The sequence below is a fragment of the Alosa sapidissima genome, chromosome 10 (genome assembly GCF_018492685.1).
Source record: "Alosa sapidissima isolate fAloSap1 chromosome 10, fAloSap1.pri, whole genome shotgun sequence".
NCBI lineage: Eukaryota > Metazoa > Chordata > Actinopteri > Clupeiformes > Clupeidae > Alosa > Alosa sapidissima.
This window is the reverse complement of record NC_055966.1, coordinates 30,715,587-30,731,932: the sequence shown is the minus strand read 5'-3', so window position 1 is coordinate 30,731,932 and position 16,346 is coordinate 30,715,587. Positions and strand designations below refer to the sequence as shown.

General features: G+C 41.7%; 2 protein-coding genes and 1 long non-coding RNA gene across 4 annotated transcripts; 2 read left to right on the top strand and 1 right to left on the bottom strand.

Moving 5' to 3' along the window:
- The first annotated feature begins 103 nt into the window (after positions 1-103).
- LOC121720617 (zinc finger protein 502-like) lies at positions 104-5,022 on the top strand. 2 transcript variants are annotated; one of them, XM_042106926.1, is made up of 5 exons: positions 104-261; positions 1,249-1,442; positions 1,560-1,675; positions 2,654-2,794; positions 3,112-5,022. In XM_042106926.1, exons 2-5 carry the CDS (start codon positions 1,304-1,306, stop codon positions 3,910-3,912), a joined length of 1,197 nt encoding a protein of 398 aa, XP_041962860.1. In that variant the 5' UTR covers positions 104-261; positions 1,249-1,303; the 3' UTR covers positions 3,913-5,022. The 2 variants fall into 2 exon arrangements, with proteins under 2 accessions (XP_041962860.1, XP_041962861.1); XM_042106927.1 differs by having other exon boundaries at positions 126-272.
- A 415-nt stretch (positions 5,023-5,437) lies between these two features.
- wu:fe05a04 (zinc finger protein 1) lies at positions 5,438-15,072 on the top strand. The gene is made up of 4 exons (XM_042106922.1): positions 5,438-5,712; positions 10,291-11,286; positions 11,892-12,877; positions 13,505-15,072. Exons 2-4 carry the CDS (start codon positions 10,293-10,295, stop codon positions 14,948-14,950), a joined length of 3,426 nt encoding a protein of 1,141 aa, XP_041962856.1. The 5' UTR covers positions 5,438-5,712; positions 10,291-10,292; the 3' UTR covers positions 14,951-15,072.
- Positions 6,427-9,152, bottom strand: LOC121720622. The gene is made up of 3 exons (XR_006034590.1): positions 9,064-9,152; positions 6,972-6,984; positions 6,427-6,720 (listed from the first exon to the last, which is right to left on the bottom strand). It is a non-coding gene; the product is annotated as an uncharacterized LOC121720622 (long non-coding RNA).
- Positions 15,073-16,346: the final 1,274 nt, after the last annotated feature.

The following is a 16,346-nucleotide window of genomic DNA, read 5'->3' as shown; positions in this document are numbered from 1 at the left end:
TTTGTTTTCACATTTTCTCTGTTCTGTTCTGGTAGTAATTTGCCAGCACTTTGGTTTAGTTTTTTTTTTTTTAATGGGCTATGTAAAGTAGCCTACTATCCATCAGACTTGGCTTGCAACGGTACGGTATCAGGCCAGTCCAGGGTAGTGCTTGTATTGCATTCATCTCTTTTGCACCAGATCTTGGTCACGTGTGTAGGGGACGTTTACCAAAACGGGTTTCCTCCATCGTCTAAGGTTGCCCTGCACCGGAGGCTGCGAGTAAGTAAACTGTACGACCAACTGATTACAGTACAAAAAAGCAACGAACTTTTAATCACATTTAATATGCTCTAGTGTATTGATCAAGTGTGCAAACAATTACATGTAGTTGTGTCGCCCTATGTATAGACGTTTGCCTGCTGATGGTCTGCAATGATGAGTACTTCCTCTTAGCTAGCTAGCAAACTAGCATGCTGTAGCGAAGTTTCGACTAACGTTTCTGTAGCTAGTTAGCTATGTTTGTAGTCAAGTGGCTAGACAGTCAAAATGCTATAGTTAGCGTAGCGGTCTTCTGCAACTAGTTTATTTAGGCATTAATCATTACATTAACCGAAATGTTACCTATTAGTCATAATAACGGACGTGTAGCTAACTTGTAAACTATTGTTTGTTTTCGGTGTATCAAAAACAATGAATGAGCAAAAGGCTACGTGAAAACATTGGGCCTTAACCAAATTGTCTGCTAGCTAGCACGCTAACGTCCCTACAGTTTCAACTTTATAGAAGAGTACTGTACATGCAAATATGTTGTCTCAGGTTTAACTTAATGTCTGTGTTTAACCCAATCACATTTTATTAGTTTAAACTATAACGTGTGTTACATCAACTGTACCCAGTTTCGTTTAACATTTAAATCACGCTGGACTTTCTAACATCATGTCACCACCACTAACGTTAAACGTTAACTTCACCACGTTCAAATTCAAGTTCTAACTTAATTGTGATAACGGTTCTGGAGTAAAGATATGCAGTATAAACCTGTTAGTTTACATGGGTTTTTAGATGTGTGGGTGTAATGTAACGTTAACTCCCATTTATAAACCAGAAAGTGAGAGAAGTTAAGTCACGAACAGTTAGTTTATGAAGTTGGCCACTAAGTGGCGGAACGTATTGTAACATAACGTTACTTTGGAACAGCCAGCTGAACACTTGATTCACCAGGCTAACGTTATGCAATTTACTCATTAAGCTCTGCTTCTGTCATAGTTCCCCGATATCGAACTTCCAACACGCCTGAAGTGAAAGTCCTTCAGAATTGAAAATGGATGCAGACTTGGCGAACCTCGAGCAAATGGTTATGAAGGGTGAAGAAGTCACGTCCACGGATCCTGCTGAAGCTAGACTAGAAGAACCTTACCGGGCGATTGTCATCCCACAGCCACCTCCTGTCATACAACCATGTGAGTGTCGGACATAACAATTAACCAAGTGGTCCTCTACCTCCTAGTATAGGCTTTTTTTGCCACCCTCCTGCTCTAAATGTGGATCTAAACGTTTCCTCCTTGTTCTGTTATTAGACCAACATGAGAGTCTGCAATGTTTCCAGTGTTTCATTACCTTCTGTAACTCCAAAGCCAAAGAGAGGCACATGAAGAAGAGTCATCGTGAAGAGTACAAGCAACAGCTCCAGCAGGTACTGCATTTATATTTTTTGAGATGGGGACAGTTGCATATGTTTAGGCTATATGTTCAGTCCATCGCTGCATGTTTCTCATCCACTTGCGTAACTGTAATATTCATTCAATCTTTATTTATTCTCGGAGGTTCATTCAGGGGAGTTCTCATTTTCAGTGAAGCTGAGATTACACTATATATAATATAGAATGTTATCTATCTATCTATCTATCTATCTCTCTATCTATAGATAGATAGAGAGAGAGATACATAGATAGATAACATTTATCTATCTACCTAAACATATGCAACTGACTATATATAATATAGAATGTTATCTATCTATCTATCTCTATCTCTCTATCTATAGATAGATAGAGAGAGAGATACATAGATAGATAACATTCTATATTATATATATATATATATAGTGTAATCTCTTCATTCAATCTTTATTTATTCTCAGAGGTTCATTGAGGGTAGTTCTCATTTTCAGTGAAGCTGAGATTACACTATATATAATATAGAATGTTATCTATCTATCTATCTATATATTATTCTCGGAGGTTCATTGAGGGTAGTTCTCATTTTCAGTAAGGCCGAGATTACACTATAGAATGTTATCTATCTACCTATCTATCTATCTATCTATCTATCTATCTATCTATCTATCTATATGGAGTGTCATGGGGGATTTAATTTTTGCACAAGGGGGGAGTTTATTTAGTGACCCCCTTTTGCATTCCCTTGTAATAGTTCCCTCACAAAGTCAAAAGCATTGCAAGGGAATTTAACAGTATTGCAGAGAAATGCAAAACAATTGCCAGGGAATGCAACATCTTATTTTTATAACCTGAAAAAACATTTGCTATATCTCTATAATAAAATCAACTATTGTGAAAGCTTTCTCAGGGGTATTTGATGGGGAAAACATGGAATTGGATGACCTCAGCTGGTGTGTGTATTAATTGTGAATTCTGTTGTTCTTCCCTGATAGTGTGACACACTCTTCACCTGCTATGTGTGTGACCGCACCTTCTCATCTTCTGAGGAGCTGACCCAGCATCAGTCCACACACAACAAGGAGGACAAGCCCTTCAAGTGCACCTGTAAAGAGAGTTTCCGCACCTTCTCTGAGGTAAGCAACGACCCCAGGTGAAGGGTATGGAGAGGGGATATGCAAACATTTCAAGCACTTTAAAAGTGAAGTCGTTGCTTAAAGTCTAAATACCATTTTTGTCCTCCCTGAGCAACTGAAGAGGTCCACATATTTAAATTTCAAAATTGCATGTGGTTTCAAAATTGTACTTTGATGTTGCTGTATGTTGTGATGATAATGTTTTCAGAAACTTACTTGATAGTCAAGCAATTTTTGCTGTTTCTTGCACAGCAACAGCAACATGCTTTGTCGTCTGTGCGTGTCTGACGTCTGTCTGTCTGTCCGTCCATCTGCAGCTAACCAGTCACAGGCGGCAGGTGTGCCCAGAGCGGCAATTCCTTTGCAAAGACTGCGGGGTGACCTGCCGCAGTCCCGCTTTACTGCGGAACCACCGTTTGGCAGTTCACTCGGCACGCACTGACGTGGAAGATCCCGGGGACGCCGCCAAGTTCCACCGCTGCGCCAAATGCAATGCCGGCTTCACCAACGAGTCCGAGCTCCTGCAGCACCAGGAGAACCACGCCGGCAGCGAGCACTGCAACGGAGGCCCGTCCCCCAAGAGACCCCGCGGCAGGCCGCCCAAAACGGACAGCGCCGCCGCTGGCGGAGTGGAGAAGCAGCAGGTGAAGCGGAAGAAGAAGGACGAAGCAGCTACAGCAGACGGGGGGAAAGAGGAGGCAAAACAGGCCAAGCCCAGGAAGAAGAAGGCCGAGGCTGAAGAGGGAATTACTGAAGCAGGGGACGAGACGGAGACCGGTGCTGTCGGCACAGAAGCGTCCACGCCAGCCACGGCTAAAGCAGACAGCGGAGGCGCCAGAAGAGGACGACCCCCGAAGTCTGCACCGAGCGTCAAAGCTGAGGAGAAGAAGCCCGTCCTGCGGAAAGCCCACCCGTGCGGCGAGTGCGAGGAAAGCTTTGCGCGGCCGGAGCAGCTGCAGGCTCACGTGACCCGCGTCCACACGGCTGGCCGACACGCCTGCCCCACCTGCGGCAAGAGCTTCGGCCGCGAGAGCAATCTGAAAGCGCACCAGCAGAGCCACACCAAAGACGAGGAGGAAGAGGAGAAGAAGAAGCCAGCAGGAAGAGGGAAGAGATAATTCCTGTTCTGTTGGTGGTGGTGGTTAGGTGTGTGTGGCATGAGAGGATAAGGGAGACAAGCTTTTATTTTGTTTTGTTTTGTAACAAAGTCCCGGCATTTTTATTTTCAATGTAAGTGATATGGAACAGAATGTGGTGGTTTTTAGTTGAATAGTCTTCAACCGTTTGTCGCTTTTCATGAATGTTGCACTGTCGTCAAATTATTTTTTAAACAAGGTTTTATTCAGGACTCAGGCCCACAAACTATTAAGCTAGTGCTGTGCAGGCTGTGGGTTATGCCTGTGGAACTGACTGGTGTGGGATGAGGATGCAGGCCCACTGCATCCATCTGAGCACAGCAAGATATCACTGGGTCAAGCTTGCATGGCGTATTCTCACATTACATCAGTCATTCAGAGATAAAGGCAATGTCCTCCTCAAGAGTAAAAGATACAATGGAAAAATGTTGTATTTTAATTATGATTTTTAATTAATATCTTTTGAGTAAGATGGGTCTTTTTTTAAATAAGTGTGTGTAGAGGCCGCAGGTACATGTTGCCTTCAATTCTGTTTTTTTGTCTCTTTTCATTTTGCCTTTTTTATTAGAGAGGTGACAAAAGGATATGTTACCTTTGTCCAGAAGACTTCAGTTCAGAATTTGTTTGTTAAAAATCATTATGTACATGGCATTCATTGAGTGGTGGTTTATGTGATTTAATTTTGTGTTTAATAACAAACTAAAGTATGTGATTTTATTTACTGAAGAAAAAAAAACTCATCATGGGATGTTAACTTGTTGAAATAAGCATCTTTTTTGTATTTGATTGATGCTTTTTTAAGCGAGGGTCTAACCCAAGACGCAAGTTGATTGTTCAAGATAATTAAAATTCCTCTCCCCCTGATAATGTGCTGAGGTTCAAAGGAACATGGACAATGTTCTTGGTGGAATTCACCCAAGTACATTGTGTACCAATGTACATAGTGGTGCCAAATACTAAGAATACTCTGTAATGTTTGGTCTAAGATTGGCTCTCCCCATGAAAATGTCTCTGTGTATTTACAATTTTTACAGTCTATGAACCTGGTAAATGTCTTATTAAAATTAAATTGCCCCAGGGGATGCTGCAGATAACATTGTGTTTTATTTTTGACTGAAAAAATATTATTCTGGTGTATTTATTGGATTTTACTTGTGACTTAAGACTTTTACAGCTGTTAAAATGAGACTGAACTTGTTCAAATGAGCCATACATATTGTATGAATTCACGTCAGTTATTTAAGTCAACAATTAATTATTATAACTTATTAAAGTTGAACATAACAATGTGAATTACTGGAGCTTATGATTGCTGCCCCTTCTACCGATAGATGAACATCAAAACTACTTGATATTTTAAACTTTTTTCCATCCCTTCATTGATGAGAACGAGAAACATTTTGGCACATCTCCCCCTAGACTGTAGGTGTCAGTACACACTAACATCTTGCAGCCCACAGCTCTCGATGGAGAAAAGGAGCCACAAACACCACCATAGATAGTAAGAGGAGCAATACCAGTGCGGTAGTACCGGTGGTAACGTTAAGACTGATGTTTTGTGAGGTTACGATCTTATTTCCGAAGCTTACTTAACCATTATTTCACATTCCATCAATCGGTAGTGCATCCGTTTTCGCAGGTGTATCGGAACCATATGCATGTTAAGCTTTCTGTCAGGTAGCATTCTAGGCTGACGTTGATGAGTGAGGTAATGGTAAACATTGCAATAAGGCTAACGTTAGCTTCCTGAACCATCAACTCTCATCTTATTTTTTTACTCAGGTAAGTCCTACTACATTTTCTTTGTATTTATATTGTGTGTGGCAATTGCATCACACAAACAGCAACAAATATAGTACGACGTACCAGTCTGGCCAGGGGCACATTCTCCCCATACTATTGTTATCCACTTAAGATCACGTAGATCGTTGTGCAAATGATGAATACTATTAACCTGAACTACGTTTATCCTGGCCCTGCCACATTATCTTTAGATAGTCTTAACGTCAGTGTTAATATAAACGCGGCAATACCCCCTTCTTACCAGGCAGGTTAGGCTGAACAACACTTTTTTTTGTATGTTTAATTTTCTAATAAAGCATTGCCCCTCAGGCACCGCTGTGACTATCCGGAGAAATATTCTGTGGTCACTGCTATTCTGGGATTTTCGGCTCCCATTGACTTCATTCAACACATCAAAACAATACTTCGAAAATGTGCTCAAACTAACGCCGCTCACTTATGCCAGCAACCATTTTACTTTGATTATAAACTACATGTTGGTACAATATTTATACAAAAAGAATAACAGAATTTGGCGTAAGCAATGTGGAGAAATCTTATGAAAAGTGTCAGCCCTTAAAACTGCCTAATGTCAAAGGTCCGAGACATTCAAAAACGTACTTTAATATCACATCATAATTTATAAAGGAACAAAGTTTAAAAAGTAAAACACAATATATCAGATGGATTATGGATTAGACAAATAATTAGTAAGGAAAGAAGATTTTCTACCATAATTTAAAGTACTTGCCCACTGTTTACTGGCTATATTAGGCCATATGAACAACCGCTCCCTCCTTCACCCAGCCTGGAGTGAGCTAAACTGAACATAACTGTAATACTTGAACATAATGCCCATATTTAATGCTATCATTTTTAAAAACGTTATCCTTGCACTGCTATAGTTTTATATTACTATGTATACATTATTCTCTTATATATACTGTCCATATTTAATGCTGGTCTCTAGACTTTATTCTTGCACTGTTGGACTTATTTGCACTACCACTGACCGAGGTGAAGTTAGTTTGATATTCGGATATTCGACAGATATTCAAAAAAAATGTATGCGGCCGGTTTCACCCCGTGTTTGCAGACAATGTACAAACAGATGACCTGTCTACTTGCTCCCAGCCGACCTTAGGGACCGTCTAAAAAGTACCTTCTGAATTACCTTCATAGTCTTTTTTGTCAATAGCTTTGACATCATGTGACCTAGTGACTCCAAACCAATTAAAAATAGTTATCCTATATGGGACTCATCAGACACACCTCTTTTTATAGTCACTGTATGCACACTGTATTTTATATGAATATTTTAAAGAAAATACATTATTTACCATAAGAAACGGTCTCCTTTTTTTCCAATACCTCCCAAGCCATGTGACCTAGTGACTCCAAACCAATGCAGAATAGTTATCCTATATGGGACTCATCGGGCACACCTCTTTTTATGGTCACTGTATGCACACTGTATTTTACATTGATATTTTAAAGAAAATACATTATTTCATTTAAGAAACAGTCTCCTTTTTTTCAATACCTCCCAGGTCATGTGACCTAGTGACTCCAAACCAATGCAGAATTGTTATCCTATATGGGACTCATCGGGCACACCTCTTTCTATAACCATTGAATGCACAATCTATTTTATTTTAATATTTTAAAGAAAATACATTATTTCATATAAGAAACGGCCCCTTTTTTTCAATACCTCCCAAGCCATGTGACCTAGGGACTCCAAACCAATGCAGAATAGTTATCCTATATGAGACTCATCAGACACACATCTTTTTATAGCCACTGTATGCACGCTGTATTTTATATGAATTTTTTAAAGAAAATACATTATTTCATATAAGAAACAGACTCCTTTTTCTCAATACCTCCCAAGCCATGTGACCTAGTGATTCCAAACCAATGCAAAATAGTTATCCTATGTGGGACTAATAAGACACACCTCTTTTTATAGTCAATCTATGCACACTGTATTTTATATGAATATTTTAAAGAAAATACATTATTTGCCACCATGAATGGTCTCCTTTTTTCAATAAGCCGTGTGACTAATCAGACACACCTCAAATTAATATGATTTTTGCACATACTATTTTATATTAATTTCTTAAAGAAAACCAATTTGTTTCCTATGGAAGCTGCTTTGTGCTCAATACCTTCAATATACTGGGTCCTAGACATCACAGATCAACATAGAACTGTTCTGCTATGTGATACTAATCAGACACACGTCAATGTGAAATAATATTTTGCATGAACTATTATATTTAATTTTTTTTAAAGAATCACATTTATTTCCTATGGAAAACAGCTTTTTGCTCAATAGCTGCCATATAAGGGGTCCTAGACAACACAGATCAGTACAGAACTGTTCTGGTATGGGGTACTTATCAGACAGAGATCAGAGATTCAATATGAAAAATTATTTGCCATCTACTATTATATGGAAGGTATTGAGAAAAAAACAAGAAAGTTTCCATAGGAAACAAATGGGTACTATAAAATAGTATGTGCAAAAATTATATTAATTTGAGGTGTGTCTGATTAGTCCCATAAAGGATATTCTGCATTGATTTGGTGTCCCTACGTCACTTCAGATACCTTGGGGGGGAGGGGGGGGGGGTATTGAAAAAGGAGACCATTCCTAATAGGAAACAATGTATTTTCTTTAAAATATTAAAATAAAATAGATTGTGCATTCAATGGTTATAGAAAGAGGTGTGCCCGATGAGTCACATATAGGATAACAATTCTGCATTGGTTTGGAGTCACTAGGTCACATGGCTTGGGAGGTATTGAAAAAAAGGGGGCCGTTTCTTATATGAAATAATGTATTTTCTTTAAAATATTAATGTAAAATACAGTGTGCATACAGTGACCATAAAAAGAGGTGTGCCCGATGAGTCCCATATAGGATATTACAATTCTGCATTGGTTTGGAGTCACTAGGTCACATGACCTGGGAGGTATTGAAAAAAAGGAGACCATTCCTTATGGGAAATAAGGTATTTAAAATGTTCATATAAAATACTGTGTGCATATAGTTTCTCTCTGATGAGTCCCATGTAGGATAACTATTTTGAATTGGTTTGGAGTCACTAGGTCACATGATGTCAAAGCTATTGACAAAAAAGACTATCAAGGTAATTCAGAAGGTACTTTTTAGACGGTCCCTAAGGTCGGCTGGGAGCAAGTAGACAGGTCATCTGTTTGTACATTGTCTGCAAACACGGGGTGAAACCGGCCGCATAATTTTTTTTTTTTGAATATCTGTCGAATATCCGAATATCAAATATCAAACTAACTTCACCTCGGTCTTCCACTGACACACACTCTCATAGAGCACTTTACCATGCATACTGAATCACAGGGTCAATCCCTGCCCTGTCACTGCAAGCGTCTCATGCTTATACATCCCTTAGGATATTTTATTTAAAATCCATATTATTCATATGGATTTGTTATTTTATCATCCTGTTTATGTTGTATGTGTATGTTGTGTGTGATGTCTTTAAGCTACTGGGACCTACTGGGATCAATAAAGTACCTACCTACCTATCTACCTACCTAGTACCTACCTACCTTACCCTACCTACAATATTTCATGGCGCTATTTTGCTGCACGGCCACCAGATGGTGCCATTTCACTACTTGCTTACACCCAGTGCCAGATCTGTATACCCTAACAGAAATTTCAGGTTTCTGTTGAACAAGGTCATATTTTCACATGCAAATTAGGTTTCTGGCTAACAGTTGTGGTTAACTTTTGGCAATATTGCAGCAAATTTGCAGCAATGTCATATGCAAATTAGGCTAGTCACCAGAAGTTCACAGCAAATCACTGGCGAACACATTTGCCACTTGTGGCAAACTTCTCATTGTTGCCAGAACTTTGCTGGAAGTTTGCCTGTAGCGGCCAACATTGGCAAACTTCTGGCAATATTTTCTAGTGAACTCATTTGTTTCCCACAAATCACCCACAAGATTGCTGCAAATCTGCTGCAAACGTTTCATTTTTGTAAGGGTACAGCTCTGCAAAGTGCAGTGCCATGCCGCCATCTGGTGGCCATGAAATATTTAATGTGTAAATATTTCCCACTGTAAGTTAGCCTGGGTGCCAGCCCAACGTCAGGCTAATTACAAGTATTTATTAGAAAAGAAGCGGCCGTCGAATAATCTTCTAATCCATCTGATATATTGTGTTTTTCTTTTTAAACATTGTTCCTTTATACATTGTGGTGTATCATTAAGGTACGTTTTAGGATGTAATTACTCTGACATTCAACGTTAGATGACCATAAATGTGAGCAATGGGCCCCGTCTTAGGGGCAGTTCTTGGGGGGTTGTGGGAGTTCTCTCGTTAGTGCATAGCTGATTTGCTGAATTAACAAGATACTAAATTAAACTGGCAAAATAAATAAATAATAGTGTACACACACACACACACACACACACACACACACACACACACACACACACACAGTGTATATATGCTGTCTGATATTTATTTACTACAGTTCTTGTTCCTGCATCATTGTAATGAACACTGTCTTTTTTCAGTCATGGCATCTGAATTTACCATAGACATCCAGCTTACAGAGTTGGGTTTCCATCATATTCCTGCATTCAATGAGGAGTTACCCATAAAAGAGACATCACAAAACAATTCTTCATGCAATCCACCAAATCCCCCAGCACCTCCAGAACGTTCAGAATCACCTCCAGAACCACCTCCAGAACCTTTGGAATCACCTCCAGCACCTACTAAACCACCTCAATCAACTTCAAAAGCACCTCTAGCAACTTCTAATCGAACTCATCCATCAACTTCAAAATCAGCTCCAGCACCTTCTCAACCAACTCCTCCTGTGATGAATTCTCCTAAAACAACTCCTCCAGTAATAAATCCTCCTCTGGACCACCGTCTGCTTTCTGTGGTTCAGCAGAACATTCATACTCTTCCCAAAAATTTGCCCATGGCCATAGTGGCCAAAAATTTGCCTATGGCCATAGTGCCCCAGAGTGGCCTGTGGACACTCCCTTCTCAGTCTACCCCAGTCATGGTGGCGAATATTCAGCCTCAGTCTCCCCAATTTATAACAGTCGTCAACAAGGGCATAGTTCCTGAAAAAGAAAGTTCTACCGAGTCAAACGCTAAAAAAGAGTCTAAGCAGTCAAACACTAAAAAGCAGTCTAAGCCAACGGACGCTGAAAAGGAGCCGGATCTTCTAACCGATGACGTTGTAGTCACAAAACAGACATTGGCTCTGGGAGAGAAAAAGGACGATGATGGCAAATCGGTAAGCACAGAGAAGACGGCCTTTGTGGTTCGTTACACGGATGGCGAGCAGAGCAGTGCTGAAAAAAAAAACACTGCACAGGAGGTCGTGCCCGAGAAAGATGGGGCTGAATCCCAGAATGATGCAAATGTTCGTCAGAGTCGGGCAAACACTGCTCAGGATGAGAGTGATGACAGTGAGGTTTCTGAGGTGGAGGAGGAAGAGGAGGAGGAAGAGGACACTGATGATGAGGATGATGGCCAGCTGTTTGCTCCAGGTACAGTATGCACATTTAGCATCTATATAGTAGTTGTGCTTGATCTTGATCTACTAATTTAGCATCTATATAGTAGTTGTGCTTGATCTACTCTTGGCTATTCTCTTCCAGTGCTAATATCTGTAAAATACAACCCGAATTCTAAAAAAGGTTGTGACGCTTTGTAAAATGTGAATTAAAAAAAGACAGGGGCATTTTTACCACTGTGTTGCTTCACTTCTTCATTTAACAACATTAAATGTTTAGGAACTGAGGAGACCAGTTGCTAGTGTTTTGAGAATAAAATGTGTTCCCATTCCTGCCCGATATAGGATTTCAGCTGCTTAACAGTATGGGGACTTCTTAATCATGTTCATTCCATGATGCACCCAATTAGACAGGCCATTTTAGCACCTGGACTCTTCCTCTACGGAGAAATACTGTTTGTGAATAAATTTGTGCAGAATTAATTGTTGCCATTGTTTTTCTGAAATATCAGAGGTCTTCCCTGAAAAGATGTTGTCTGGATGACAGAATATGTTCTTTCAACTAAAAAGTAGAAAATACAACTAAAACAACTGAGAATGAATGTAAATGCAAATGTTAATATATTGGTTTGGGCCTAGATGCGGGGGGAGAACACAGTTGCAGCGTGTGTCATCAGACCTTCACCAACGGCTTCCTCCTCCGCGAGCACATGCACCTTCACACGGGCGTGCGTCCCTACCGCTGCGCTGAGTGTGGCAAGCAGTTCTGCCACCTGGCTAACTACCGCGCTCACCTGCGCACCCATGCCCAGGCTGTGCCCATCCGCTGCCGCGTGTGCCAGGCCAACTTCGAGACGGAGAAGCAGCTGCAGCAGCACTTGGAGAGCACGCACTTCGAGAGCGAGTTCTACCAGTGCGACTACTGCAAGCGCATCTTCACGTGCATGAACGACTGCCTGCTGCACGTGCAGAAGCACAAGAGCGAGGTGGCGCAGCCGCAGTGCGCCAAGTGCGGCCGCCGCTTCAGGCACGAGAAGTCTCTCCGGCGCCACCTGCTGAAGCGCGCGTGCCAGCGCGCCTTCCTCTGCTCGGACTGCGGCCAGAGCTTCCGCAAGAAGAACACGCTGCTGCGCCACAGCTTCTCGCACCTGGGCCTGCTGCCGTACACGTGCACGCACTGCAAGACGCACTTCCGGCTGGCCAACCTCTACCGCAAGCACAAGTGCAAGCCCGAGACCATCCAGTGCGTGGCGTGCCTGTCCACGTTCGCCAGCCACGGGGACTTCGAGGAGCACAAGCGGGCGACCGGCTGTTGGGGCTACCAGGGGGCGCAGGGCCGCGCGGCCGTCCTGCAGCAGCAGCGGCGCGACGAGATCCGCTGCATGGAGTGCGGCCAGACGTTCTCCGCGGCCGACGAGCTGAAGAAGCACGCCGGCTCCCACCAGAGGGTGCTCAAGTGCGCCGAGTGTGGCATGGGGTTCCGCTCCGCGCTCATGCTCATGTCACACATGGGCGGCCATGCGGGACAGCGACCCTGTCTCTGCCAGAAGTGCGGCTTGGGCTTTCCGCACCAACAAGGCTACGACCTCCACCTCAAGGACTGTGGCGTCATCCCACCTCCAAAGGTGAGCTACTTTTTACTGAGGTTTCTGATCAGTCGGGTGTTGTCACAAGGAAAACCCCCCCAATGCCCCCCCCCCAGAAAGTAATCACTCCGCATATTGCATTGAATTATCCAATGTGAAGTGAACATTACATTAATTCAATTACGTCACATTTAAGTGGGAAAATGGAGTAATTAAAGAGCAGATGATTGTTCAATTTAATATGAGATGTATAGACAAGTATGTAGGCTATAGAAGGATGGAGGATGAATGAACAAAAATCTAAATAAACAATAGAAAGCACAAGTTTGTATATTTAAACTAAATTAGCTCGTAATGGAAACTGTTGTATAAAAGCAATATGACAAGCAACGACACTTTGTGATGTTGATAAAGGATATCGCCAAGTCTGTAATTACCTTCGGCACTCGTCCCCGTTCTTACAGCTGATTACAGCCGTGACGATACCCTTTACCACTACTCCCCCTCGTGTCGTTGCTTAATTATACGGCTGTGCATCTATACCTAACAATAGAAATTATTAATCGTTGTGTTTGTTGACCCGCTGTCCATCAGAGGCGTAGTGATGTTAAGAAGCCATAATAATGTTGTTGGTGCCGTTTATTCACTATGCCGTTTGCCTTGCAGGTGAAAAAGACAAAGCCTGCTCCAAAAAAGACGGCGAAGAAATCTCACACCATTGCCCCTAAAGACACTACACCCACTCCACCCCAAAGCAAAGTGAAGGAAACGAACACAGTAAATGTGCCACAGACGCATCCACCTGAGCCAGCGATGCCCGCTGTGCCAGCGATGCCCGGCCAGCCAGCAGAGGGGGCGTGGCAGCTCCGACTGGACAAGACTCCTCCCCCTAACACCCCGCTGGTAGTGTTTCTCCCCATGTCTGCTCCGGTCCCTTCCAACCTGACGGTCAGCACTGCTGAACCCCAGACGTTAGTCCTTACAGATCAAAACAGTGTTGCTGCTTCGCTCCAGCCTCCACAAACCCAAGACAGTCGTGCAAATATGGTTCCAAACCCTGTGTTGGAAGCCGCTGTACTGGACAAAACTGCAGCTCCGCTGGCTTTTCCGTGTGAGCAGCAGCAGCTACAGAAACTTCCCCAACCTTGCCTTAATACTCCTGTGATCAAGAAGGAACCAGAAATCCCAGGTTACTCAGAAGCATGCATCTCCTCATGTTTTGGAAATATATGTGATGTAACAAGTACGGTACAAGTTAAGAAAGAGGAGAGAGGACCGAAATCAGATGAGGTTTGGGTTAGTGAAGAAAAATGGACAACTCTGAAAGGAGAGATTAAGCTTAAAGATGAGTTCAAATCATCAGATTTAAAGACTGAAATACAGTTGGAAGATTTACGTTTGCCAGCTGTAATAAAGAAGTCTGATGCTTTTGGTGACGACAGTGGACAACATCTGGAACGATCAAATCTGTTAATGTCAGATGTGAATATTAGCAGTAGTGAAAATCTGGAGCAGTCACATCTGTTGATCACAGATGTCCGCAGTGAAAGCCGTGTTGAAGATTGTTTCAAGAGCACAGGGGAGCGGACACGACAGGGCGAGACGGAAACATCCTCTCAGGCTCCTGGTCATCTTGACTCTCCTTTGGACCTAAGGTTGACCGTTAACCACTCCGATAGAAGCCCTGAAGCACAGAGTGAGGAAAGTACAATTGGCAAAGTGAACGGAGACACTGTTGCACAGGGTCACAGTCGCCATGAATTGGAAGCAAATAAGAAAGTTACTGAAGACTCTTATTTTACCTCAGTGGAAGTAGACCTCAGGGACGAACACAGAGATGAGGAGGAGGAGGAGGAGGAGGAGGGAGAGCCGCACGAGTGTGTGACCTGTGGCAAGATCATTCTGGAAGGTGACCTGATCGAGCACTACATGGAGCATGCGATGCAAGGTGACCAAGACCTGGCCAAAAGCCCCACTCTTCCTCCGTCCCCCGCTGGGTCTCCGCTGTCGTCCACCTCCTCCTACTCGCCCTCAGTTTCAGCGTTCTCCTCCCCCAACGCAACCCCTCCAGCCAGTCCGCCCAGTAAGAGATTACGGTCCAGTGTTAAATAGCGTCACCTGAGGACAACGTTGCTGGTTCAACGTCTGTTTTTGTTTTGTTTTTTGGGGGTGCGAGGGTCCATAGTTAGAAGTGCTGAATTCATTCTCTTTAGATCTTTCTTTTTTATATATATATTTAAAAAAAAAAAAAAAAAAAAAAAAAAAATATATATATATATATATATATATATATATATATATATATATATATATATATATATATATATATACATACATACATATAAATATGCTTCTTTAAGACCCCCCCCTATCTGAGGAGTCCATGGAATATAATATTATATATATATTATATTCCATGGACTCCTCAGATAGGGGGGGTCTTAAAGAAGCATCGTGGAGTACTCACTCTGTTAAGGTTCACATGAAATAAAACTCTTTATTTATGGAAAAAAAATATTCATTCTGAAAGTGAATGTATAGGTTTAAAGCGGAATTAGTTAACAGCATTGTTCTTCCAGCATCCTAGTCTGAATATATTGTGTATCTTGTATAGTCTAATTTCTAGAAGTTAAGAATTATTTATATTTTTTTCCTCAAACTGCTGTTTTAGAGGACACTTTTTCATACCTTTCATGCCTTTTGTAAGTTGGTAACGAATAAGAACTATGACAGGAAAATGATTGCGTCTCTGTGGGTTGATTGACATTTGGGGAAAATAGGAAATCTTCATACTTCAGTTTTGTTGAGAGCGACTGTAAGATAATCGAATGTAAAGGAGGCACATGCTATGACTGTTGAATATGCAAAGTGTTGTGTACCTTCAAATAAACAATATACTGCATTTTTGTTTGGAATGGTGTCGTTCTGCTCCTCAACAGCCCCTTCCACCTGGACAATTGCACTACCCTATCCCATCCATAGTGTTCTATTGCACTACCCTATCCCATCCATAGTATTCTATTTATATTTATAAAATGTACATACTGTAATTACACTTATGCATAGTCATATTCTACTGCACTTTATGCTGATCTTACTGCACATATCACTTCTTTTTTACTACTCCTATATAGTAACACCCCCAATTATCACCACTTTTGTTCAGAAATTCTAAAACAACGATGTTTTTTAACACTTCAAAATAACATTTGCTAAATTAACCTGACATTTTTCAGTAGCCATAGGTGTGTAGATTTGAACAAAATCTGGTTTGTTTGTTAACGGGAGCATTTACTGCCTGAAATATCCGATTTTCTTTACCACGCTCGGAGTTATAGTGCTTGGCCTGATGGGTCGCCTATTTACACCGTTTCAACGGCACATGGACGGTTAGACCGAGAATTCTCGTCGTGAAATTAAAATTCCACTGGAGCTCCAAGCGGTTGTGTACACGCAGCCTTACAACACTGTCTACAGCTCTTTGAGTCACGGTAAAATGTCATTTTTG

Bases quoted from the DNA above. Each gene is read 5' to 3' on its own strand.
- LOC121720617 (XM_042106926.1), top strand. From the start codon at position 1,304: ATGGATGCAGACTTGGCGAACCTCGAGCAAATGGTTATGAAGGGTGAA. The intron at 1,443-1,559 runs GTGAGTGTCGGA...TTCTGTTATTAG, and splicing joins ACCTCCTGTCATACAACCAT to ACCAACATGAGAGTCTGCAA. The intron at 2,795-3,111 runs GTAAGCAACGAC...GTCCATCTGCAG, and splicing joins GTTTCCGCACCTTCTCTGAG to CTAACCAGTCACAGGCGGCA.
- wu:fe05a04 (XM_042106922.1), top strand. From the start codon at position 10,293: ATGGCATCTGAATTTACCATAGACATCCAGCTTACAGAGTTGGGTTTC. The intron at 11,287-11,891 runs GTACAGTATGCA...GTTTGGGCCTAG, and splicing joins TGGCCAGCTGTTTGCTCCAG to ATGCGGGGGGAGAACACAGT. The intron at 12,878-13,504 runs GTGAGCTACTTT...TTTGCCTTGCAG, and splicing joins GCGTCATCCCACCTCCAAAG to GTGAAAAAGACAAAGCCTGC.